At 41.0% G+C, this 27,337-nt stretch overlaps 1 protein-coding gene across 7 annotated transcripts in view; it reads left to right on the forward strand.

The window, feature by feature from the left end:
* Positions 1 to 27,337, forward strand: part of tsc2 (TSC complex subunit 2) — a 132,337-nt gene that overhangs the window by 91,396 nt on the left and 13,604 nt on the right. For all 7 annotated transcript variants that reach the window (XR_009513865.1, XM_059979050.1, XM_059979052.1 and 4 more), the window contains 5 exons: positions 631 to 876; positions 2,502 to 2,708; positions 14,524 to 14,687; positions 20,762 to 21,267; positions 23,194 to 23,272. Coding sequence is in view for 6 of the 7 variants with exons in the window: in XM_059979050.1 (XP_059835033.1) it covers positions 631 to 876; positions 2,502 to 2,708; positions 14,524 to 14,687; positions 20,762 to 21,267; positions 23,194 to 23,272 (1,202 nt within the window). In the remaining variant the exon portion in view is untranslated. The remainder of the gene's footprint in view (positions 1 to 630; positions 877 to 2,501; positions 2,709 to 14,523; positions 14,688 to 20,761; positions 21,268 to 23,193; positions 23,273 to 27,337) is intronic.

The following is a 27,337-nucleotide window of genomic DNA, read 5'->3' on the forward strand; positions in this document are numbered from 1 at the left end:
GCAGGAAAGTTGTTTGCACTGGTAGATGAGACTAGAACTAGGGGACATAGCCTCAAGATTCAGAGAAGTAAATTTAGGATGGAGATGAGGAAGAACTGCTTTTCCCAGAGAGTGGTGGATCTGTGGAATTTTCTGTCTAATGAAGCAGTGGAGGCCAGCTCAGTAAATATATTTAAGACAAGGTTGGATAGATTTTTGCACAGTAGGGGAATTGAAAGTTATAGGGAAAAGGCAGATAGGTGGAGATGTCCATAGCCAGATCAGCCATGATCTTACTGGATGGCGGAGCAGGCTCGGCGGGCCATATGGTCTACTCCTGCTCCTATTTCTTATGTCATTATGTTCTTAAATGCGGGCAAAAAGGGACTAGTTTAGGAATCCACATTTTCAACGTGCGGCAGTTGGGTTGAAGTGCCTGTTTCACTGCTATGTGCCTGTGACTATGACTTATTCAATTATTTTAACAGTTATTTACAATACTTTGAATTTAATTAGCTGATGGAACATATTTGTAAAACTAGGACCAGACTTGTATATTTGATTATCTGATGCACAGTTTAACAGTATGTTGCTTTTGCTATTGTTCTACAGAATGTTTTTGTTCTAAACTAGCCTTTTCTATTTCTCAAGGTGGTCATGCTCTTCATAGTGAATCAGTTCAGAATTTAAGTCCCTTGGTATCACCCTCGGACAGCGAGGTCAGTGTTCCCTCTGCGACTGCAGCTCAGAAAGGATTGGAAAACCGCAAAACATTGCATCAGGATGCACCCCCATCTCGTGAACAGCTGCCCTCCCAGAAGGAAAGAGCCAATCTGGCTGAATATGCATCTGTGCTGACTCAAGGATGGGCTGAAATATACATCCGTCGACCCTCAGGTACGATCTTTTTATGGAGCTCTCATCAAGGTTTTAAGGTTGACTGTGGATCCAATGAACCTATATTAGTTACAAATTGAATAAAAGTTACAAAGACACCAATGAGGTTCCACAAGACTGATCACTATTCAAGAAAGGAAATAAGCTAAACTGGTATTTCATGTCAATGGCAGGGAAGCTAATGGAACGGATTCTTGGTGATAGGAGTTATGAGCATTTGGAAAAACCATGGCCTAATTATAGATGGTCAGCTTGATTTTATGTGGGGCAAGTTGTGTCTTATTAACTGGATTGAGTTTTGAGGATGTGATGGAGCTGACTGACAAAGGCAGAGCTGTGTATGCTGTATGTGGGTAACGTGGCTGCTTGGATTCAGAGTTGGCTGTGAACAGTTAATGATTGTTGGGCACTTGTTCCAATTAAAGCTCCATAACCAGTGGTGTTCTATTGTTTGTAATTTATATAACAGACCTGGATTAAAATGTAGATGGGTGGGTTAGATTGGTAGTGTTGTGGATAGTGTAAAAGATGTCCAAAAGTTCATTGGTTATGTGCCAGGTCAAATGACATGGGCCATCATGATCTTTCCATGACCATGATTGTCCTTGGCAAACTTTTTTACAGAAGTGAATTCCATTGCCTTCTGGTCTTTACAAGTCTGGTGACCCCAGCCATTATCAATACACTTCAAAGATTGTCTGCCTGGCGCCAGTGGTCGCATAACCAGGACTTGTGATACACTCCAACTGCTCGTACAACCATCCACCACTGCTCCCATGGCTTCAGGTGACCCTGATCAGTGGGCTAAGAAGGTGCTACACCTTGCCCGAGGGTGACCTGCAGCTAGCAGAGGGAAGGAGCACCCTGTACCTCCTTAGGTAGATGCATATCTCTACCCTGTCCAAGGATACGCAGTTGTAGATGTGGGCAGAGAAATGGCAGATGGAGCTTAATCTGGCCAACTGTGATCTGGTATACTTTTAGAAGTAAAATATAAATGGGCAGTGCTCTGTTGCAAAGGCCTTAACAGTGTTGATGTGCAGAGAGATCTTGGGGTTCAGGTCCATAGCTCCCTGAAAGTGACTGCACAACTTGATCAGGAAGCAGATGGCATTCTTGCCTTTATTAGTTGCACGCAGGGTGCAGTATTGCATTAATTTCAGATGGCCCCATTATCTCAGAATCAGGTTTATTGTCACTGACATCAGTCGTGAAAGTTGTGGCAGCAGTACAATGCAGGCGTAACAAATAGAAGTAACAAAAGTGTGAGTGGAAAAGAGGAATAGTGAGGTAGTGTTCGAGTTAGTGAACTGTTCAGAAACCTGATGGATGGGAAGATGCTGTTATTAAAATACCGAGTGTGCCTCTTCAGGCCCTGTACCTCCTCTCTTCCAATGAGAAGAGGGGATGTCCTGGGTGGTGAGAGTCCTTAATGTTGGATGCTGCCATCTAGAGATGTTTTATAACTATCTGATATCTTGGTCTGAAACGTTGACTCCCTGAGCTGCTGAATTCTTCCATGATCTTCCATGCTCAAGAGTTCCAGAATGTAGAATTTCTTTTGTCTGTGTTCCACTGTATCATACCTTTTTCAGTTTTAATAGTACTTCTTTGGTACCTTGTAGGTAATGCAAGCTGGCTTCTGTGTCTGGAGAATCCACCAAGTCCGTTTTCCTCTGAGATAAACAACATTCCCTTGCAGGAGTTGTCCACAATGCTGATGGCGGTGGAGAGAGTGATCGATCCATACCAGCAAGCACCCAGTCGATCAGAATCCATGCCGTGCCACAGCCTCACATCGAAACCACCTTTGCTTCAGCGTTTCAACACAGGTTAGTAAGTCTCACTTCTTTTTCCAAGCACGATGCCTTACTCCTGAAATTCAGCTGGGGGCTCAGGCAGCATCTCTAGTAAAGGAAGCTATCCATGATCCAAGTCACTTATGTTCCCTACGAATTAATGCTCAAAGTAAATTTGTTATCAAAGTACATACGTATATGTCGCCATATACAATCCTGAGGTGAGTTTTCTTGGGAGTATACTCAGTAAATCCAATAACCATAATAGAATCAATGAAAGACTGCACCCAACATGGCAGACAACCATTGTGCAAAAAACGACAGACTGCAAATATATATGTATAAAAAAAAATAATTAAGCAATGAATATCGAGAACATGAGAGCAGGCCCATAGATTGTGGAAGCAGTTCAGTGTTGGAGTGAGTGTAGTTATCCCCTCTAGTTCAAGAGCCTGATGATTGAGGGGTAATAACTGTTCATGAACCTAGGAGTGTGGGTCTTGAGGCTCCTGTACCATCTTCCTGATGGCAGCAGTGAGAAGAGAGTATGACCTAGGGGGCAGGGATCTCTGAGAATTGATGCTGCTTTCCTGCAATCATGCTCTGTGTAGATTGTCTTTTAGGGTACTGAGAAAGTTGGGAAGATGAGAATGAGCGAGTCGGCAGGTCTTTAATAGATAGAAGAGATTAAATAATTGAAGGAGTAAAGGATCATGGTCAAAGCAAGTGGTAATGGGGATATTTAAATTTATTTAATGAATATTATTGAAAATAACAACCTAGACCTGAAGTATTTGGATTCTGACTTCTGCAGGTTGTATTGTGCAATGAGCTTGGTGAAAAATGAGCTTGCTTTAACCATCATTGTGATAGATTTGGGGTTGGTTGTAATGTTCTATGTGTTCTAACATTGATCTAGTACTTCAATTCATTATTTTTATCTTCCTCATGTAATTCATTAAAATTTAAATTAAAAATAACTCCTTGAAGGTAATGCATTTAGAAATGGTACTGCATTTGAGTAAAAAATATTTGGGCTATTTTGTATGAACTAAAGTAAACACAGGTAAGTTCTGCACATAAGGTTTCAATAAGACTTAGCAAAATTAGGCCATTTGGCCCATCAAGGCTGTTCTACAGTTTGATCATAGCTAATTTATTATCCCTCTCAACCCCATTCTCCTGGCTTCTTCCTGTAACCTTTGTTGCCCTTAATAATCAAGTACTTATCACAGCCTTTGCTTTAAATATAATGACTTGGCCTCCACAGCCATCTGTGGCAATGAATTCCACTGATTCACCACCCTCTGGCTAAAGAAATTCCTTATCTCTTCTAAAGGGATATTCTTGTATTTTGAGGCTGTGTGCTCTGGTGTTATTTGAACATCCTTTCCATATCCACTCAATCTAGGTCTTAAATTATTCCAAGGTTTCAATGACATTTCTCTTTCTCTCCCCCCCCCCCCCCCCAAGTTCTCTAATCGGTAGCAAGTAGAAGCCCAGAGCCATCGAATTTGGTGTGATCAAGGCCTTACAAAGCCTCACCATTACATCCTTCCTTTACATTCTAGTTCACACAAAATGAATGCTAACATCGTAATTGCCTTCCTCTTTACCGGCACGGCCTGCAAGTTAAGCTTTAGGGAATCCTGCACTAGGGCTCCCAAGATCCTTTAGCAAATAGTCTGTGCCTTTACTCCTTCTACCAAAATGCATGCCCATGCACTACCCTCCATTGTTTCCTTTAGAGGTTGCTATTTTCAGATGCAAAAGCTGTAGTTCAGAATCCGGTTGTCTGTGCTCTGAAAATGTTCTGAACAAGAATCTGACTGATCCTTGAGCTGAGGTTTGTGCTGATTGTACAGCAGCAAGTCTCAGGTTGCTAGTGTCCAGGCCCTTAGAACTGGGGTATTCCGTAAATCAGCCAAGTTTAGATGAGCGAGAGCCATATCTTGGGGTTAGTTGTGTGACTCTTTGATACATTCTCAAAATTCCTGGAACTGGTTTGTTTTCTCCCCAGTCAGAATCAGGTTTATTATCACAAACCTGTCATGAAATTTGTTTTGCTGAAGCAGTACAGTGGAATGCATTTAATACACTATAAATGATAAGAAATATATATTAGAAATGAGTGCAAAGCAGAGCAAAAATAGTGAAGTAGTGTTCACGGGTTCCTTGTCCATTCAGGACTCTGTTGGAGGGGAAAAAGCTGTTCCTAAAACATTGAGCATGGGTCTTCAGGCTCTTGTACTACTATTGGACAGGAGATAATGAGAAGAGAGCATATCCTGGATAGTGAGGGTCCTTAATAATGGAAGCCACCTTTCTGAAGCATCACCTTGATGGTAGGGCAGCTTTTTCTGATCACGCGCAAAGGCCCTTCTGTACCAGACGGCAATGCAACCAGTCAGAAAGCTCTCCGCAGTATATCTGTGGAAATTTGCTAATCTTAGGTGACATACCGAATCTTTTCAAACTCCTTATGAAATATATTGAGGGTAAAGGTCGCAGTAATTCATTGCAACGACCATCACTGTCCTAGAGAGTAAAACACTATTTTTCCTCTCCTACTTTTGTAGAGGTGCTGGACCTGCTGATCTGCAGCTTAGCCCCAGTTGCATTACCACAACTGACCCCTGTAGACATCTTGGAGTAGAACAGTAAGGCAGTCACTTCAATCTAATCTGTCTTCATTCCTATTCCCAACATCCCGCACAGGGGAACACTTTTTTTTTTCTCCCTGGCACAGAGCAGATGAAATCCCTGGTATTTCTGAGGAGATTCTGAAAGCCATATTACTTGAGAAGTCTGTTATGCAGGGTAAATTCTAACTTTTGAAATCTAGATTCCATCAGTGTTCGTATTTAAGTCTGTGATTTGGGTATGGGCTGCATTTCCAGTGCATTTCTTTTATATAAATTGTCTTTATAGGAGGAATTGTTAGCTCTTATGTCGGGCATTTACAGCTCAGGCAGATCAATTGTTCTGTTTTCTGTTGCTTTACATGGCCACTGATTTCATTTCCCTTTGCAGTGGCTTCTTTCTCTTCTATGTGCCAGACAAGCTGTCAAGAAAAGTTGCACAGGAGCATTTCCTGGGCAGGTACATGCTAGCACCCTCAAGGGTCCCGTGAATCATTAGTATTCATGCATCCCGCAATGTTTCATGCCTCTGCGTGTTTGTGGCATATGTAGCTCTTTAATTAGCTGGAGTGGCATGGAATTCTTCTGACTGAACGCTGCTGTGATGCAGCTCCTTTTTGACAAGCTACAAGTGCTGCTTTTAAACATTTTTTAATGAATTTTTTTGCAATTTGCTTATTAACAAAGTGCTTAATTGTTTCATGATCTTGAATTTGAAACTAATAAGGCATGCCCTTCTCAGTCATTTCTAAATAAGCTAGTTTCATGCATTATCTGCTGCTCACTACAGCACTATTAGTCTCGTGCAATGTTATAATTTACTTGAAGGCGTGCTGTGTATGCTTTCCTTTAAGCATAGCTCCCAGTTGTTTCAAACTCTGGTTTGTAATACCTTTGGTCTTCAGTAACTTGTTATTTTGTTCTTTGTTGCCCACTTTGAATTGGGTCTGCATGTCATTGTTTACATAAGCCTTTCACCAGCAGTGTTGCTAAACTCCATGTGGCTGTGTGGGCATTAAATTTCTTTACAAATGCATTGATTTGTAAGTCGCTCATTTATTTACAGCTGCAGGCAGGAAGGTTCATATTCATAGCTTGCGATGAAGGACTGTCCAAGCCGTTGAACTAATGAGGAATGTGTGGATCACGAAAGACACATTTGACAACATCTGTGGAGAGAAATAACTGTCCAGGCATTAGACCTTTTTAACCTGGCCATCCTGAGTGCTATCACCATTTTCGGCTTTTAAGTTACCAGCAGCCACAGGAAATAGCTTTTGCTTTGTGGGGATGGAATAAGTTTAAGTTCAAATTTATCGGTATTTAACCATATACATGTATACAGCTAAACGAAACAACACTCCTCTGGGACCAATGTGCAAAACACAGTACGTAACCACACAGCACATAAAATAGTATGAACACAGTAATATTAACAAGGTATTCTGTAGATGCACAAGCAAATTACATATATGGCACAGTTAAATATACAACAGTACAGTGCCACAGGTGCGGACTGGGTATTAGCAGAGTTCAGAAGTCTCACAGCCTGGAGGAAGAAGCTGTATTCCAGCCTAACAGTCCTTGTTCTTTACTGCAGTACCACTGCTAGTTGGTACAGAGTCAAAGAGATTGTGGGACATACGGGAGGGGTCCTTGATAATGCTAAGTGCTTTGTGAATGCAGAGCTTCTGGTATACGTCCTGAATTGTGGGGGGTGGGGGTGAGGTTCAGAGGGGAAAGACCAATTAGTAATACTTCTGGCAATACTAGAATCTAATTTCCAAGTTGTTATAAGATCTTTTTGGCTTTGTTCTGTATTTTTACTGTAGGGTAAAGATCAGGGCTGTACTTGTATATCAGTATTAGGTACAGCACAAAGTGGATATAATGAAATTCAAAAATAAAATACATTTTGGAGAAAATGGCACTAGAAATACCGATTGGGCATTGGCTAAGTCTATCATTGTGATTAGCGTGTTAAAGGTAACAAGTGCAGTTTTACCTGTATACAGTTCAGTAAGTTTACATTTCTGAATTCACATATTTGCAACTAGTCTCCAGTTTATGCCTTCAAGGCTCAAAATTCAAATTAATTTATCATGTGTACATCGAAACATATAGTGAAGTGCGTCACAAACAGAAAATCCGCAGGTGCTAGAAATCCAAGCAACTCACAAAATGCTGGAAGAACTCAGCAGGTCAGGCAATGTCAATATCTATGGAATCTGTATCTATTGAAAAGATATTAATGTTTTGGTTCGAGACGCCTCAGCCAAAATGTTGACTGTACTCTTTTCAATAGAAGCAGCATTTTGTGAAGTGTCATTTGTGTTGACAACCAACGCACCCACGGGTGTACCGGGGTAGCCTGCAAATATCCCCATGCATTTCGGCACCTACATATCATGTCTACAATTACTAGCATCACAACATAGAGCACAATAAAACAGAAACCAACAGGCAACAAAACAACAGCTAAGCAAGCCCTGTTCTTCTTTCCCTCCCACCCACACAGATAAACAGGATACCCAGGACAGGCTTTGGAGCATTGTTAATCTTTGTCTAGTTCCAGCATTGAGGAACAATCAGAAGTTAGCCCAACTAAGTATGAAAGCAAACTTTGTGGATTATTTTATCTTTTAGAAATGCTAAAATTAAAATATCTACTTGTTTAATTCATATTCTGAGCTGAGGTAAGATGTGCATAAACTTACCTAAACCTTGTGACTGAAAGCACATTTTCCAAAAGGCTTAATTTAATTACATGACATTGGGAACATTTTAAAATTCATCAGAAGTGATTACTGTCAGTAAAAGACTTGACACAGTTTAGAAACAGATTTAAAGGGGGTGTGGCAATATAATGATTTTCTATTTGAATAAAATCAGAATCCTGGAAATTTGGAGAAGTGCTTTAGAATTCCATCAGCCACAAGTTGAAATGTGAATTATAAATCTGGAATAGAACACTGGTATTGTAAATACTGACCATGAGGTGATAGAATTTTATTAAACAAAAATGAAATCAAAGGCCTAAAAGTAATAAGGTCTGGAGTTTACTGGTCTGCGGTTCCAGGCATACAACTTTCTGGAATAGTCTAGAATGTGACTTTGTAAAAATTAAAATCTTAATGCATGGTGGCGGTATCTTCATCACACTGACTGCTGCAGCTCAAAGCAGCTTATTATCACCTTCTCAAGGGTAGTCATAGAATGAACTATAATAGTTTTGCTTGTGACACCCACATTGAGGTACTTTGAAGCTGCCTAAAGATTCAAAGTTGAATTAGTGTAATAGATACGAGAGATTCTGTAAATGCTTGAAATCCAAAGAAACACAGACAAAATGCAGGAGGAACTTGGCAGGTCAGGCAGCATCTGTGGAAAGGAATAAGCAGTTGAAGTTTCCGGCCAAGACTCTTCATCAGGTCTGGCACAAGTCCTGATGTATGGTTTCTGCCCAAAAAGTCAACTGGTTATTTCATTCATGCTGCCTAACCTGCTGAGTTCCTCCAACATTTCATATGTCTTGGTGTAGTAGAGTTATACAAAGTGGGAACAAACCCTTCAAATCAACTTGCCATGCCAAACAAGTTGCCTATCTGAGCAAGTCCTGTTTGACCCATATTCACTGAACCAGGCATTCCCAACTTTCTTTATGCCATGGACCAATACCATTAAGCAAAAGGTCTGTGGAACCTGGCTAAGAGCCCCTTCTCTAAACCTTTTCTATCCACGTACATGTCCAAAAGTGACTTAAACATAATTGTAACTATCTCTACCACTTCCTCTGGCATCTATTCCGTACAACCACTACACTTGTCTGGAAAAACCTTCTCCTCAGTTCCCCTTTTGGTTCAGTGTGGTGTAGGGTGGGTGGAAGATTCAATGTCTTGTAGTTTTAGACTTCCCCCACTCTGGGGGAAGAAAGACTCTGACCATCGACTTCAACTATTTTGGACAGTTCTATGAATGAAAGTCTCTTCTAAGGAAGATACAGACATCTTTGCCAGGGCTCTAGCAATATCTTCCTTCTCGCTGCCATAATATCCTAGGATACTCAAGGTCAGGCCCCAGGAATTTCAAAGTTCAAAGTAAATTTACTATGAAAATACATATGCCACTATATACTACCTTGAAGTTCATTTTCTTGCAGGCATATGCAGGAAAATAATGTAGTACAAGATTTTACAATGGAAAAACTATAAAAGGCATGCATTCAATGTTGAAGATAAATAGTGCAAATATATTTTTAAAGTAAATACATAATACTGATTTGTAGAGTCCTTGAAAGTGAGTCCTTAGGTTATGGAATTGGTTCAGAGTTGTGAATGAGGTTCTCTACTCTGGCTCAGGAAGGAATCTGATGGTTATGGATTGACTGTTCTGAACCTGGTAGTATGGGACCTAAGGTTCCTGAGCCTCCTGCCCAATGGTAATAGCAAGAAGAGAGTGTGCCTAGATGATGGGGGTTGTTAATAGTCGATGCTGCTTTCTTGTGGCATTGCTCCTTATCCACCTTGTGTGCCTCAGCACCTCTTAAATGAATACATTTTAACTGTATTTATTGTGGAGAAGGCCCTGAAAGCTAGGGCATTCAGGGAAGTCAACAGTGAGGTCCTGAAATATATCGATATTATTAAGTTCTCTCTCATCCCTGGCTCCGCACCTAAGTGCGTCGTGTCCTATTCCAACAAAATGGCAAAGTACAGGATGGGGGTGGAGATGAGTCCTTACCAAAGGAGGTGTAAGGCACTCCTTCCCTCCACTACCCCACTGGTCACCCTTGGGCAAGGTGTAGCACCTGCTTAGCCCCATGATCAGGGTCACATGAAGCCATGGAAGCAGGTGGTGAATGGTGGTGGTATGAGTATCTGATGCATATCATATGAGTCCTGGGGTCACCTAACTGTAAAGACACTGCCCAGAAGAAGTCGATGGCAAACCACCTCCAGAAAAATTTGCCAAGATCAATCATGGTCAAGGAATGACCATGATCACCTACGTCATATGAGACAGCACATAACAAATGAATACTGAGTCACACTCAGCCTTTTATTTTGGTGAAAGCCCTATTTGATATTTTTGTTCTGAGTATCAAATTTAGGTATGTGTTTTTCATTGTGTTTCAAAATCTGTCCCTATGGACATTTTAACTTTAATAAGTACATGAAAAATAATGTTGGGAGCAATAACATTGTGGTTTAATTACTAGTCTGGAACTAAACGTTAAGAAACTTGAATAAAAACAAACATGTTTGTGAGAGAGAAGAGTTAGAATAGTTTAAGAGGTTGGCACAACATCTTAGGCCTAAGGGACCAGAGGGTGCTGTGCTGTGTTCTATGTTAAACCTGCCAGAAATGCTCAGCAGGTCAGGTAGTGTGTGCGTGAGAAGAAAAACGTAAGTCATATCTGAGATGCCTCATCACAACTCTGAGGAGCTTAGCCCTGAAACAGTTAGCAGCACACATACATCTGGAGGAACTGAGCAGGTCAGGTGGCATCTGTGGAAAAGAGTTAAACAGTCGACATTTTAGGCTGAGATCCTTTTTCAGGACTTATCTTGAGTGTCCTGAAGAAGGGCTTCAGCCTGAAATGTTGACTTTATTCTTCTCCACAAATGCTGCCTGACCTGCTGAGTTGCTCCAGCATTTTGTGTATGTTACTTTGGATTTCCAGAATATGCAGATTTTCTCATGTTTGTGTTTCTCCTTCCTGAAATGCTGTCTGACTTGGTGTATGTTCCCAGAATTTTGTTTTATTTTCAAGTTTCCTGTATCTACAATTTTTGTGATTTTTTTTTCTCCTCTTCAGAGCCAGGAGTTCAAGTTGCAACATGGCAGTTGTGGAATTTAAATTTGGAATCAAGATTTATTAGCACTGATATGTCATGAAATTTGTTTTGCAGTAGCAGTACAGGAAAACACATACAAAAACCAGTTACAATAAAAAATGTATATTAAAAAACAAGTAGTGTAACAATGAGCCAAATAGTGAGGTAGTGCTTGTGGATTGTTCAGAAATATGATGGCTGAGGGGAAGTAGATGTTTCTAAAATGTTGAGTATGGTGGGAGACAGGCGCCCATGATGGAGCTGCCTGAGCTTACAAACCTCTGCAGCTTCTTTCTCAAATCTGTGCATTGGCACCTCCATATCAAACAGTGACGCAGCCAGCCAGAAGAAACTTGTGAGTGTCTTTGGTGACGTAGCAAATCTCCTCAAACTCCTAATGAATATTGCCGCTGGCATGCCGCCTTTGTAATTGTATCACTATGCTGGGGCCAGGACAGCTCCTTGGTGAACAAAAGGCCTTGTGATTATGAAATCAGGTGATTTTTAAACACTTGACTGGCCCTGTAGTGTCCCAGTCAGAAAGGAAGCCTTCTGTCGCTGCATGGTCTGCCAGGCATATGATTGCAGACTCTGCAATGTGGTTGTCAACAAAAGCATTCAGCTGTACAATATTTGGTCAGCACAAGACTGTGCTAAATGAAGAAGGTTGTCTACACCAATTTTTGATTGTTTAGGCATGCTGTCTTTACTAACATCCAGAAGCTATGTAAGCTTCTGATACTGGAAGTTCACTTCAGTGGTGCTAGACCACACCTGTAGTGCATTCATTAGAGTACAGCTGGAGCAGGTACTTGAGGTGATACACAACTGTATTCAAAATTGATCTGTGGTAACCATTGGTTTGGAAACTTTAAAAAAAAACTCAAATGTTTAAGTTTGGGTGACATTCATAAATATAGTGCACTTCTAGGTCTTCTGAGTACCCCAAACAGAGCTACGTTGCTTAATTTTTTTAATGTAGGAAGTAAATGAGAGATTAGAATGACAATGGCTTGACTGAGGTTAGATTGCAAGTTTGCAAGAATTGCATGCCTAGTTTCTGTACTGAAGAAACATTCGATTGATGTTTTCAGGATATTGGGGTGAACTGATTGGATGGGTGATGAAAGCCCCTTTCGTCTAATCTCTTACTTCCTTTGATGACACAGAGGACATGTAGGCCAATGAGTCTATGTAGCTACCAGGGAATAATCCCATTCACCCTATTTCTCTCTCATACTCCTGAACAACTACTCTCAGATGTGTCCCTCACTCTGCTTTTTGTAATTAATCCACACTAAAATTTAACGTACAGTACCCAGTTAACATATTGAATGTGGGTTGAAACCACAATATCTGAAAGAACCCATTTGACCTAGACAATATGCACATTTATTAGGGAGAATAGGTTTAATCTAAAATTCAGGTTTGAAGTTGGGTAACTTCAAATGTAATTTCCCCACATTTTACTAATCCTAACCAGTACGTCTTTAGGAAACAAAGATGGTACAAATTTGAAACTGTTAAGCAAGCACTCGAATTGATACTCGATCAGTTGTTTAATTTTAAATCTGACACTGATTAGTAAATCCACTAAAGATCCTTTAAGAGAGGCAGTGAAATGGAGTATTCATAGAGAAAGATCACTAGCTATTATTTATTAAGTGGCAGAAAAGTCAGTGATCTTACCCAATACTTTTAAGGAAATTATGTAAGTGTTTCCCTAACGTATAACTTTTAAATGGAAGTTAAGATTAGCTTTTTTGTCACATCGAAACATACAGTTTTGGGTCAACATCCCCATGCAGTCTCAGGATTGTGCTGAAGGCAGTCTGCAAGTGTTTCCAAACTTCTGGTGCCAACTTAAGTACTGTGTCAAAGTCTTGTGTGTATTTATATATCTATATATGTATGTGTGTATAAATAATATATATGTATATATTGATATATAAATAATACATATATGTATGTATATGTGTATATATGTGTGTGTCTGTATTTTATATATATCCATCTTAAAACTTCTGCACGGTACTGTATTTGTCAATGTAGAGCAGATAGCGAGTTTGTAAATCTGGCAGGAGCAAAGGCTGTTGGGAATGGCAAGAGTAGAGTGCCACAGGAGGGGTGTGGGACAGGTGGCACAGAAGAAGTGCTAAGGGCAGAGGGAGGTGCGGGTGTAGACACAGCCAGCCTTGAGACACTAGGCAAGGTCAATTGATTTCAAACAATTGGTTTATCGATCATTACAGAATGTCTCTTTGGTGCTTTCTGCTCCCTCCCCTCTCCTTTCCCCTTTTCCCAACCATGATTCCTCTCTCCCAACCCCCTTCTCACTCTCAGTCCACAACAGAGACCCATAGCTGAATCAGGTTTATTGTCATTTACATATGTTATGAAATTTGTTGTCTTTTTTGGCTGCAACAGTAAAGTGCAATACATAAAATTACTACTGAATTGTGTAAAGTCTAGCTAGCTAGTCCCTTAGATTTTTGCATAGTACAGTAACATTCCCACAACTTACTCTAATCTGTACATCTTCGGAATGTAGCTGGGAAACCAGTCAAAGGGAGAATGGGCAAACTCCTTACAGACAGCAGCTGGAATTGAACCCAACTGATTTTTAAAAAAAATTGTCTGCAGATCAGTCAAACTGCTCCTAGGACTGTAATTCCTGAGATAAACGGTACCACAGTTTCCAGTCAAATAACTGAAAGCCCCGAGTAAGAGAGCCTAAGATATAGGAGTCTGTCTGTCATTTCATAATTTCCCTCTCAGCCCCAATCTCCTGCCTTCTCCCTGTATTCCTTCTTGCCGTGACTAATCAAAAATCCATTAACCTCTGGCTTAAGTATACCCAATGACTTGGCCTCCACAACTGCCAGTGGCAATGAATTCTGCATAGCTGATGAGCCTCATGGTTTTGATCTTTAAATCTAGTGCTTGCACTTGAAAGAGAGAAAGGGATATTGTTATCACTGATAGCACTCCTTTTTAAAAAAAATGCCAAACCAGGATTTAGTTCCCCTGCATTGGCTAAGAGTTCATTATGCTATATTGAAACCAGCCTTAGAAATTTCAGTTTGGTCACACTGATAAATTACAAAGGCCTGGCTTCAGTATATGTGTGTGTGGGAGAGGAGTACTTTTTTTTTCCTATAGCTAATTTTGTAATTTTGCTTGTATTAGTGCTAATGTTATGCAAGAAATTCTGCAAGAAAAACATGCTAATCATCCTCCCATCTCAAATAAGGGCTTGTCTGTTGAGAAGTTTCCAATTCCTGTCACATTCACCCAAACTTCAATGAATAACATAGTATAGTGGGAGCGAGATGGTTGACGTGCTCTGACTTTGAGCCAAATTTCTAGATTCGGTGGCAGTGGCGGAGGAAGGTGATGGAATGGGAATGCACTTGAAAGCCTGTGACTCTCCTGTAGAGTCTCACGAACTGGATGACTTTGAGGCAATGGTTTCAGAGCCGATCTTCATGCCTGTGGAGAGCCAGGACGCAGTTCCAGCATCGTACAGCAGAGTAAGTTGATGTACTTCTGTCTTGTTTCCATCATAGACTTTGCTAATTGTTTACAATTTGTTTAATCAGTGTAATTCGTGTAAATTAAAGGCTCTCTACTTTCACCTCCCTCAGCACTTACAGTGAGCTGATTAACCGATAGCTTCAACCTGACAGCTACATTCAATATTTCAAAATTGTTTATAATCATTCTTCAGTATACAAGTTTTAATGGTTGTTACTCAGGATCCAATGCAGCATAAAAAAAAAAGCAATAAGCATAAAAAAACAGAAATATATATAAAAAATCCTATAAAACCAATGTACAAGTAACTGACTGTGGCCACACATACATAAGATTAGCTTAAATACATAGACTGCTTGTACATAAAGTGATGCTAAGTGCAGGAGTATCATTACACAAGTATGTATATAAGGTGAGTGACAGGAAATATTATAGTGACATGTTAAGAGAAACTCTTCTAGGTAGCATCAGTGTTTATGAAAACACAGTAGGACAGCGACTGTCGGTTGTAGGTATGAGGTGTGGGGTGTAAGTATGAAGTGATAGTGCATGAGGGTGCTGAGAGGCTGTGGAAAGTTGTTAATGGGTAGAGGCTTGGGGGAGTAACATTTTGAGTCTGGTGGTCCTGGCGTTGATGCTGCCTGGTCTCTTCCCTGAGTGAGATGAACAGTCCATAAGCAGGGTGGGTAGGATCCTTCATGATGTTGCCTGCTTTTATTTTTTGAGATACAGTGCAGAATAGGCCCTTCCGGCCCTTTGAGCCAAGCTACCCAGCAATCTCCCGATTTAACGTTAGCCTAATCTACTGACTGGTCCATCTTTGGACTGTGGGAGGAAACCCATGCAGTCGAGGGACGGACATACACATTCCTTACAGGTAGCAGTGAGAATTGTACCACAAAGCAATTTGCAAACCACTACGCTACCTTGTTGCCCTTTTCTGGCACCTTTCAGCATGTTCATCCTTGATGGCAGGTAGGCTGGTGCTGATGATGTGATGGGCATTTTTGTAGGAGTTGGCAGGTTGTCCAAAGTCATTAGGTTTGGGCTGTACTTTCTTCCAGCTGGGCCTTCCTGTGGGAGGTTGGTTCTCAGCTGATCAGCAAGACCCAGCATAATGCATAACAAGTGGCAGGATGGCTTTGACAACTGGTGAGACTCTGTTCCAGGTTCACCAACTGTAATAGCTACCACTGAGATTAAATGTATAGTTGGCCCTCTTTTATGCGCATGCGCAAATTCAACCAACCGCGAATCGAGAAAACCCATTAGTGCTCTTCCAGCACTTGTTGTTCAAGCATTACAGACTTTTTTTCTTGTCATTATTCCCAAAACAATGCAGTTTAACAACTATTTTACATAGCATTTACATTGTATTAGATATTATAAGTAAGATATTATAAATAAGGTGATTTAAAGTACATATATGGGAGGATGTGTGCAGGTTACCATGGATTGGGATAAATGAAATCGGAAGTTCTTTTACTATGCAAGTCGGAACAGGTACATCCGGTATTATTTAGGGTCAGTTAGTAAAACGTTTATCTTAGTGTATAGTATATATTTTACTTTTCAATACATATAAAACTCTTAAGAATGTATGTTTCAGCGCCGGACTCGGGAACGGAAGTTCTCGGGACTTGGGACAGATCGCTATCGAGTGCGCTCTCCACCGTGCCTGGTTGATGTGGAGGATCAAAAACCCAAAACCCAATAATTAAACCACAGCGTTGCTTAGTAATAATTGTAGCTTTCATTGGGGCAGGGCCTTTCTGACTTTATCCTTTAAAATTGTTCCGATCGTTGACTAACTGGAGTCTTAACGCCTTTCCAATGATCGAAGGCGTTTCACCTCTTTCCCATGGCTTTATTACTTCCACTTTATCGTGATTATTTTAGTGAACAGAAACACTGTGGATTCAGTGCTTCGCCACCTGGTCCTAATGTCCACTGCACTGAGACAGGTTAAATAAGGTCTGGGGTTCCGCTGGGTCCTAAGGTCCACCGTGTTGAGACAGGTTGAATAAGGGACTTGAGCGTCTGTATTTTTTGGTAATCCCTCACGGATAAGGAGGGCCAACTGTATGTTTGTTTTAACTTTAAGAAAAATAGTCATTCCAAGTTCAAAGTAAATTTATTATCAAAGTGCATATGTCACCAAATACAACCTTGAGATTATTTTGCGGACATACTCAATAAATCCTTAAACATAAGCTGGGATCCATTTTAAAGAAAAAATACTTTTCTTTTACATTGAGGTCCTAAAATACTCTCGAACACGTGCAATCCCTTTAAGGTGAACGAATAGGTCTCTCTGTTCTCTCTCAATGATGACTACTAATCACTGCAGCTACAGCAGGCAGGTTTTCTTGCTTAAGATGTATGCATAAGAAATCCATTAGGAGAACTTGACCACACAAAACCAGGCTCAGAACATTTCTATCCCACTGTTAGCTGACTGTTGAATGGGTGTACTCTTAATAGCTGAACTCTTAATCTCCTGGTCTATCTTAAACTGCCCCTTGGACTTCATCTGGTTTCTTTGTAACTGGAACAGTGTAATCTGCCTTGTAGAATATTCTATTTCTACCTTGATGTATGGAATGCTATGTCAGGATGGCATGTAAACACAAGTATTTCACTGTATCTCAGCACATGAGGATGGGTTGAATGAGCTTGGGCTTTTCTCTTTGGAGAGGAGGATGAGAGGTGACTTGATAGAGGTGTACAAGATGATAGATGTAGATAGTGGACAACCAGCATGTTTTTTCCCAGGACAGAAATGGCTAGTATGAGGGGCCATAACTTTAAAGACTTTGGACGAAAGTATAAGGGGATGTCAGAAGGTCATTTTCTAGTGGTAAGTGTGATGAACATGCTGCTGGGGTGGTGGTAGAGGAAAATATGTTAGGGACATTTAAGAGACTCATAGATAGGCACATGGATGTTAGAAAAATGGAGGCTTATGTTAGATTGATTTTGGAGTAAGGTAAAGGGTTGGCACAACATTGTGGGCCAAAGGGTCTGTACTCTGCAGTACTGTTTTGTGTGTAAACCAATGCCATTTAGTGTGTCAGGCTGGTGTTTCCCTTGAGTAGATCTGCCTAATTTTCAGTGGAATGTTCTCCATTTATATTCAGGAGAACTTGCTGTTTATCCTCTGTCCATTCATGGGCTACCCCTCTCGTCTACTGCCCAGAACTTTCATTTTCACCTCTTGCTGAGATTATGTTGAATGAAAGTCTGTTAGGAATTGGTCTGTTACCCTCCTCTTTTCTAAGCAACATCTGAAATGAACACTGACTACAGACTTGAGGTGACTGCTCCCCATTACCCCTCAATTCAGACACTCACTTTATAATCATTCCTTTGACATGATTTTTGTCTAATTCTTTTCAGAGCTAGACTAGTACAAGCTTTAGTATTTCACTTTTGTCTCTGAAATTCTGCCCAGTTTTTACTCACCATCCTTAAAATAAGAGCTGCTTATTATAACAGATGGTAATTCCAGCTCCGTGGGTCACATTCTTGCATGAGTTAGACATTGTGGATTTAAGTCCCACCCCAGAGACTTCGGCACATTGAGTCCAATAGTTTGAGCTAATTGGCCACACAGTATCTGGGTGGAAACTTCTCATCGCACTGTTTCAGAGAAATGCAGGGGAGTTTTCCCTAGTGTTCTGGACAATTTTAGCTTCAGTAATGGTACTTCACGTGCCATTTGTACGAGCTTGTTTGATATTCTACATTATGATCATCCCCTCCCATCTAATTCAGATTGATTTAATTTTTTTCATGTACATTGAAACGTAGTGAAATGTGTCATTTATGTTAATAACCAGCACATGCTATGTGCTGGGGCAGCCCGCAAATGTTGCCACTTATTCCGGTGCCAACGTGCCCACAATGCTCTGCAGTACGATACAGAACACAACAAGCAATAGAACAACAGGAAAACAAGCCCTGTTCTAAATGTATGTACCCATTTCCCACTCATTTTCCATTATCTCTGTGGCCCCATCACCTATTTCCTCTCCGCAGCTTCCACAACCTACCCATCACTTTCACCTTCCTCTGGTTTCCCACCTCCCCTTTATTCCATGGTCTGCTATCCTGTCATCAGATTCTTCTTTTAGACATTTGTCTTCCCTACCTATAGCCTCCCAGCTTCTGGCATCATTCCCTTTTCTCTTGTTTTACCCATCCTCCCGCTTTTTTCCTTTCACCTGGATTCACCTATTGCCCGCCGGCTCCTGCTCTCCCCCTCATCCTACCCTATTATTTTGGCTTCTACCCCTTCCTTTCCAGTCCTGAGTAACCGCAACTGTTCATGTCCCTCCATAGATGCTGCCTGACCCACTGAGTTCCTCCAGCACTGTGTGTTGGCACTCAACATCTGAGAACCTGATTCTTGTGGTAAATTGGAATATGACGCAGAAACAGTTCTTTTCAAGCAGTAACTCTGTGCCAAGCATAACTGCTCACTTATGTTGCTTTTGCACTAATTTTATTCTCCTCACATTTGTACTAACTCCTTCCACATCCTCTCACCTACACACTAGTGCCGATTTCCAGTGGTTGTTTAACTTACCAGTCTGCAAAGCTGTGGATTGAAGGAGGCAACTGGATTACCGGGGGGGGGAGGGGGGGTGAATCCGATACAGTTACATGCAAACTCCATATAATAATACAGTTCTACCCACTGCATCATTAATGGAACACAGAACAGCAGCTATGGCTCCCTATAAGGTGGATTGGGTGGGATGGGGGGGGGGGGGGGGTGGGAAGAACGTTTTTGACAGTGTCCCCAAAGTGGTGATAATCTTTATTTAAAAAAAACTCTTGCTATGATAATTTTGAGCAGAGGTTATTATTGATTAGTGATTAGTAGCAATAATTATGGACTTTAAGGAAAAAAATGAGTTCCATTGGTTTACAATGAATAAAAGTATAACAAATTGAAATAAATTAAGCATTTTAGAAAATCTAATCAAAAATAATTAAAACCAATCTTTTGAATTTTTTTTGTCCAGGGAGGAGGGATTTGGGGGTTCATGTGCCTGTTCCGTTTTTGTTTTTTTAGTGTCTGGGGAGGGTGGATTGGGGGATTGATATGCCTGTCCCATTTTGTCTTTTTTTTGTCCGGGGAGGGGGATTTGGGGGGGTCAATGTGCCTGTTCTGTTTTGTTTGTTTTTTTTGGTGTGGAGAGGGGGGATTTGGGGGGCAGATTCATTATTGTGTTGCCTTTCTTTTTCTTGGTTTCATGGCTACCCAGAGAAGAATAATTTCAAGTTGTATACTTCGGTAATAAATTAACCTTTGAACCTTTAAAAACACAGCTGAAAAATAATATTTATAAACGGTTTTGGTACTGTAACTGCTTATTATCCAGATATTGATGTGTACACCAGGTCTGAGAGGATCTCAAAACGTATATCCAACATCACATGTTCTTGCAACAGTCAAGCTGCTGCCGAGCCAGCATGAGGCATTTCCTGTGAAAACATCTCACTGCTATCAGGTTTAGAAAAACATGTACTGCTTCATTTTGCATAAAGATAAATATGCATTTTTTAATTATGGATGGGGTTTAAAGAATTGTGAGGTAACACTGCATTCCACATGCCAAGAAAATGTTTCGGGGTGCTAGCTTGGGCACCATAGGTTCCTCACCCCGGTGGACTATTCTGCCAGAAGATGCAGTAGATAAGTGAAATTGTCACATCCATGATGTCTTATAACAACACACACAAAATGCTGGTGGAACACAGCAGGCCAGGCAGCATCTGTAGGGAAAAGCGCTGTTGACATTTCGGGCCGAGACCCTTTGTCAGGATTTCTTATTTTGGGTTTTTATAGATTTCTGTATCCTTCAAACATTTAAAAGCAGTGCAAACATTGTGACTTTTAGCAACCAATTGTAACCTGTATGGTTTGGTAGGGAGTCTGAAAGGAGCTTTGAAATGTGGAATCTGACTTGAATTGAAATGTGATTGTTAGTAACTTACATTGATCTAAATATTTAACGAATACTGAATTGTTGAAATGGTAATATTGTTTTGTCTCAAGTCGTCATCGACATCTAGTCAAGAGGAAGAAAAGACCCACCAACCAGAGGAAAGTGGAATAATTGGTATTTCATCTGAAAAGGTTATACCGTCTTCTTTGGCTATCGATCCATTGGAGGAAGAATTTGATTTCAACCATGCTCAAACTCTCAACAAGTCAAGCTCCTCTCCAGAGCTTCAGAACCTCCCAGAAATAGGTGAACTAAATGTGAAGGAGGGAATCACAGTGAAACCTGCCACTGAAGTGAAGTCCAGAGGCCATACTGAAAGTATCGAAGAGGAAGGCTCTTCCAGTGGCAAATTGGAGACTATTGATGGTAGCAAGCAGGAGGCTCTGCCTCCGGCGGAACAGAAAGAACCACCACTGTCACCAAACCGTTACAGACCCAGGGGCCACACCATCTCAGATTCTGCCCCGTCAAGGAGGGGGCGGAGAGCACAGCGGGATGGGGTCCACAAGAGATCAGCGGCCTCTAATGCAGAGAAGATTAGTGGAATAAGCCCAAGGTAGGTCAAATCTTATGAGTTGCATGATTGCTTTTCACTATGTCCCAAAGCACTTCACGGCTAATGCAGTATGACATAGGAGAAGTGATATAGGAAAGGCAACAGTTAAGCAGGTAGACTGCAAGTTCTCAAAACATTAAAATGGTGAAGTACTTTCTCAAAGAGTCCTGAAAGCTGATCATGAATGCTTTTAAGATTCTTGCTGAACAGTAAAGAAATGGGAGAGATTATCCTTGGTCTTATTAAATGGAGAAACAGGCTTGAAGGCAAAATGATCTGCTCTTTGTGTGCGACACTTGTTGATCTCTGCTAATCAAGATCCTAAATACCCCTCTTAGTGTCAGCTGCTTTGACAATGCCAAGTGTTGCCAATGCTCTGGCAAAACATCTTGGAACATTTTCTCACGTTGGTGGTACTTTATAAATGCAAAATCTGTCTTTTGCAGCTGAGAGACTGGCAGTTCCCCACATGCAGTATCATTGATGCTTTTTCCAGGAGACTGCCATTTAAAGAGAAATCAGCCTGTACTTTAATGTCAGTTGTAACATTCTCTTCTGACCTTTAAAACTATCTGTCAAGGTCTAATAATATGGTAAACTGTTGTCCAATGTCAGCTTCTGTCATACAGCAATTTTGGTGTTTTGTGGTTGAGATGACATCAGTCTAGCTGAATAATCTCCCACTGAAGAATTTCAAATAAAAGTCAGATTTTCTGAGCTAAATTTTAATCGTGGAATGAAGATTAGAACATAAGGTGGAACCTAGAATATCATTCAAAAAATTAAAATCTGTTATATTTTGAGGTGCTTGTGAATGACCATTTTCCCCATATTTTGATCAGAATAAAGCTAATGATTAGCTCTATTTGTCACATATTGAAAAAAACATTGAAATTTGTTGTATGTGTTAATGACCAACACAGTAAAAGGATGTGCTGGGGCAGCCTGCAAGTGTTGTGGCACTATAGCATGTCCACAACTTGTTAACACTAACCTGTATGTCTTCGGGATGTGGGATGAAACCCGGAGCACCCAGACGAGATCCACGAGCAATCACGGGGAGAACATACAAAACTCCTTATAGACAGCAGTGGTAATAGAATCCTAGCTGCCGTAAAGCTTTGTGCTAGCTGCTGCACTACTGTGCCATCCCTGTTTTGATTTAAAGGCCAAGAGTTTGTGAAACAATAATTAAAATTAATTACTTTTTAAATTAAAAAAAATCGCACATCCTCTAACATTTTCAAGATAATTTGGAAGTTAGAAGACCCAAGAGCCTACAGTTTCTGTAATCCAGAACTAAAAAAAAACAAACTGCTGGAGGAACCCAGCATGTCAGGCAGCATCTATGGAGGGGAAATGGACAGTTGACATTTCAGATCGCGATCCCGTCCAGATGAAAGGTCTTGACCCAAAACATCAACAGGCCATTTTTCGAACATTTTCTGTACTCTGCCCCTGAAGTGTGTAGGTGCAAGAGTCAGAACTTGCTAATCCAACAGCTGATACTACTTCTAGGTCTAGATGGAGATACTTATTTGTTGTTAGCACGATCTGGCCCATTCTCTTCCAGAGCTGTTGTCTGTGCTAGAGAGGCAAGAGGCTATAAATGTTGAATTTCTAGAGCTCAGTGAATCGGACAGCATTTATGAAGCTTCTGCACTGATGAAGGGTCTCAATCCGAAATGTCCACTGTCCATTTCCCTCCATAGATGATGCCTGTCTCAAAGTTCCTCCAGCTCCTTTGTGTGATACTCCTCATCTTTACTATCACCACACCAACAGCTTTCAGTGTTGCTATGATTCTTTTTAAACAAAACAAGCCTTTGCTCTTGATAATTCTGTCACTCTGTTGCTCTTTTAATAAAGCTGAACTTTGAGAACGTGGAAAGAAAACTGATTTTTTTTTTTCTTTAAATCTTCCAGTTTCGTGTTTCTTCAACTCTACCATTCGCCTTTCTTTGGTAGTGAGTCAAACAAGCCTCTTCTGGTTCCCAACAATGAGGTAAGTAGCTGAAGTCACTAATGCATCTAGACTTTCATTTATCACTAGTGGTGATGACTAGAGGTCAGCTGAGAAGGTCATCGGGGTCTCTCTTCCCGCCATTATGGACATTTACACTACACGCTGCATCTGCAAAGCAAACAGCATTATGAAGTCCCCAAGCACCCCTCATACAAACTCTTCTCCCTCCTGCAAAGGCACGGAAGCATTTGGGCTCTCACAACCAGACTATGTAATAGTTTCTTTCTCCAAGCTATGAGACTCCTCAATACCCAGAGCCTGGACTGACACCTTACTGCCCTATTGCCTTGTTTATTGTAATGCCTGAACTGTTTTGTGCACTGTATGCAGTCCTGGGTAGGTCTGTAGTCTAGTGTAGTTTTTTTTTCTGTGTTGTTTTTTACATAGTTCAGTCTAGTTTTTGTACTGTGTCATGTAACACCATGGTCCTGAAAAAACATCTTATTTTTACTATGTACTGTAGCAGCAGTTATGGTTGAAATGACAATAAGAAGTGACTTGACTTGATTGGAGTTGAAGAAGGCAATGATGTGAATAACACAGATTTCATCGCATGTCATCATGGTAGTGAGTCACCACAACTGCTGTGTGGAAAACATGAGCATTCAGATATCCAATGAGACTCAGTTGTAAGAAAACTGCCTACAAAGACAGGTTTGGATTTGTGTGGTATGTATTAATACTGAGGAAGGGAAGTGGCCCATTTCAGAGATGAGATTATTAAGTGGGGTAAAAAGATGAATTAGTACAGTTCAGATTGGAATACTACAGCATGGAAACAGGCCCTTTGGCCTGCCTTGGCCAAGCCTGTCTATGTTAATCCCATCTGGCCAGCATCCCTTGAAACCAGAGTGCGGTGATATAAATCTTTTTTATGCCATAGCCCAATACCATTAAGCAAGGGGTCCATGGATCCCAGGTTGCGAACTCCTGCTCTAAAGCTTTCTTATCCATGTTCCATGTACCTGCCTCATTTAAAATGTCTTTTAAATGTACCTGCCTCAGCCACTTTCTCCAGCAATTCACTAAATACAACACCACCCTCCATGTGAAGTAGTGGCCTCTTGGGTCCCCTTGCCAGTCTCATCTTAAACCTGTATCCTCTAACTTCCAATTTGCTCTCTGTGGGGGAGGGGGGGGGAAAGAAAGAAATTGCTTTATTTGTCACTGTACATCAAAACACAGCAAAATGCATTGTTTTTTTTGTCAGTGACCAAAACAGCTGGAGGGTTGTGCTGGAGGCAGCCCACAAGTGCCAGCCCAGTTCTGGGATCAAAATAGCATTTCCACAACTCACTTTATCCAAACTTCAGATCTTTAGAATGTGAGAGGAAATCAGAGGAAACCCATGAGATCACGGAAACCATACCTCTTTAAAGATAGCTGAGGGAATTGAACCCTTGTGATCGCTGATGCTGTAAAGTGATTGTGCCCCTCATATTTTATACACCTGTTTAAGGTCACCCCTTTATCTCCTATGTAAGGAATTATGCCCTAGCCTGCCCAACTTTGCTCTATATCATGAGGAGTCCTGGCAACATCTCTGTGAATCTACTTAGGGCAGTTGTTACAATTTGGCACAGAGTGGAAGAATAATCAGAAACTTTTCAAAGGGTAATGGATACTGGTGAAGTAAATACTTCCAAACCTTTAAAGAAAGAGTAAGGCTAATTGGCTAGTACAGCTATAATACAGTAAATGGCTTCCGTTAGTACAGTTTCACATTAATTTGTTCTAGGGGTGAAGCGAATGGGCCTTTTCAAATCACTACGGCTATTGTGGCTTGTAAGGGGGATGGAAATTATAATTTTGTCTGAATGACTTTGTCCAGATAAATTAAACCAAATTAGCATCTGGTTTATTGTCACTGGCATGTTAGTGGCATAGGTTATAGATAAGAGGTTCCAGTAGCACTGCTCAGGCGGTGGTTGATCTGAGTCACTGTCCACTTTTGAAGAGAGAATGCTGCCAAGGTGGGAAACGTAGTCTGCAGTTTTGTCAACTTTTATGGAGGGTTGGATAAGTGGCAGGTAGGGTGGTGGCTGATCTAGCTCCTGTGTGTCTTTAATATTCAAAACAAGACCCAGGGCTCTTTATGCTTTGGCAATGTATCCAGGATACATTGGAGGCAGTCTTCAGAGTGTGCTGCGATGGCATTGGCATCCACATACTGAAGCTCCATGATGGAGGTTCTGCCCTTGAACTGTTTACGGCTGAAAAGCCTGTTGTCCATTCTATACACGATCGAGATTCCCCACGGCAGGTCTTGGCCGGTGAGGTGAAGGAAGGCAGCAATAAAGATGGCAAATAATGTGGGCACATTGATACAGACCTGTTTGATTCCTGTCTTGACAGTGAAGGGCTCTTGATTCAGTGTCACTGTTGCTGAGTACTGTGGCTGACATACCGTCGTTCAGTAACCTCTATTTGTAAGTGCTTGTCAGGGCAACCATGTCTTGATAGTATACGCTAGAGAGCTTGCCGTCTGCTGTATCAAATGCCTTTGTTAAATCTATGAAAGCCAAGTACAAGGGTTGCCTTTGTTCACAGCATTTTTCCTGTAATTGACATGCTGTGAAGATAATGTCTGTGGTATTTCTAGATGGGCAGAAGCCACACTCATATTTTAGTATTTTTTCAGATAGCAGAAGGAATCGGTTGACAAGGATGCGTGCAAACACCTTGCCTCTTGTTGACCAGACAGAGATGCTTCTGTAATTGTTTCAATCAGCCTTGTCGTCCTTCCTGAAGATGGTCACTACTAGAGCATCCTTGATCTCAGAGGGCATTTTTCTTCCTTTTCCTAGAACTTTAGGAGCAAGGCATGTATGTGGCATAGGATTTCTGGTCCACCTACCAGCATTCAGGTTAAGAAAAGATTAAGGGAAAAAAGTCTTTGAAGACCACAGCCAACAGATCCAAACAAAACTTTTGGTCTATAGAGTAGTTGTCCTTTCTACATTACTGTATGGAGTTGAATCATGGACTACCTAGAGTAGGCACCTGAAAGCTCTGGAACAATGCCACCAAAGAATCTTATGAAAGATTTTGTGTATCAGGTGGAAGGACAGATGCACTAACACCAGCGTACTAGAGGAGACCAACATGAACACTATTTCCACCATGATAATGCAATACCAACTCTGATGGATAGGTCATGTCATCTGGATGCCTAACTCACATCTCCTTAAACAGAACATTTACTCCCAACTGAAGAAAGGTCAGTGAGACCCTGGTGTGAAAAGGAGATAATTCAAAGATGACATCAAAATCAGCCTGAAGAAATTCAACATTGCATCTAAAAACTGGAAAGACATAGATGCACCTGGAGGAAATCTGTTCAAGAGGGAGCTGCACTACATGAGTGACCTCCAAGTGGCAGCTGTGAAAGGAGAGAGTGAACAACCAAACGACCCAACCACTAACCACAGCCACCAGTTACTGTTGCCCACACTTCAGCAGAATACGTGGAACTCAGATCTGCCTCCACAGCTACCTGAGGACCCACCAACAGACAACCCCTTAGGCGAACATTGTACTTGACTCAAGTGATTGCAAGGCAAAGGGAGATGAGAGGCATAGATTGAAAGACTTTTTTACTGGGGGGGAGGGGGGGGTATGGCTAATATCAGGGACCATAATTTTAAGATGATTGCTGGAAAATATAGGTGGGATGTCAGAGTTAAGTTTTTTTTTAATATATACGGAGTGGTGCATGCCTGAAATATCCTATCAGGGTAGTCGTAGAAGAAACAACATTAGAAACACTTTGATAGGCATGTATATGATAGAAAAATGGAGGGCCACGTAGGAGGTTAGATTGATTTTAGGGTAGGTCACACTGTTGGCACAGTATCATAGGGCAAAGGACCTGTACTGTGATGTAATGTTCAATGTCGTGAAATTTGTTGTTTTGATACAGTAGTGCAGTGCAATACATAAAAATTACTGTATGTTACAAAAACAAGTACGAGTGAGGACTAGTGAGGCTCATAGACTTTCACGGTGAGTAGCACTGTCAAAGTATTAACTGCAAGTCTGGTT

Source organism: Hypanus sabinus, chromosome 9, assembly GCF_030144855.1.
Source record: "Hypanus sabinus isolate sHypSab1 chromosome 9, sHypSab1.hap1, whole genome shotgun sequence".
In the NCBI taxonomy this organism is placed as follows: Eukaryota; Metazoa; Chordata; class Chondrichthyes; order Myliobatiformes; family Dasyatidae; genus Hypanus; species Hypanus sabinus.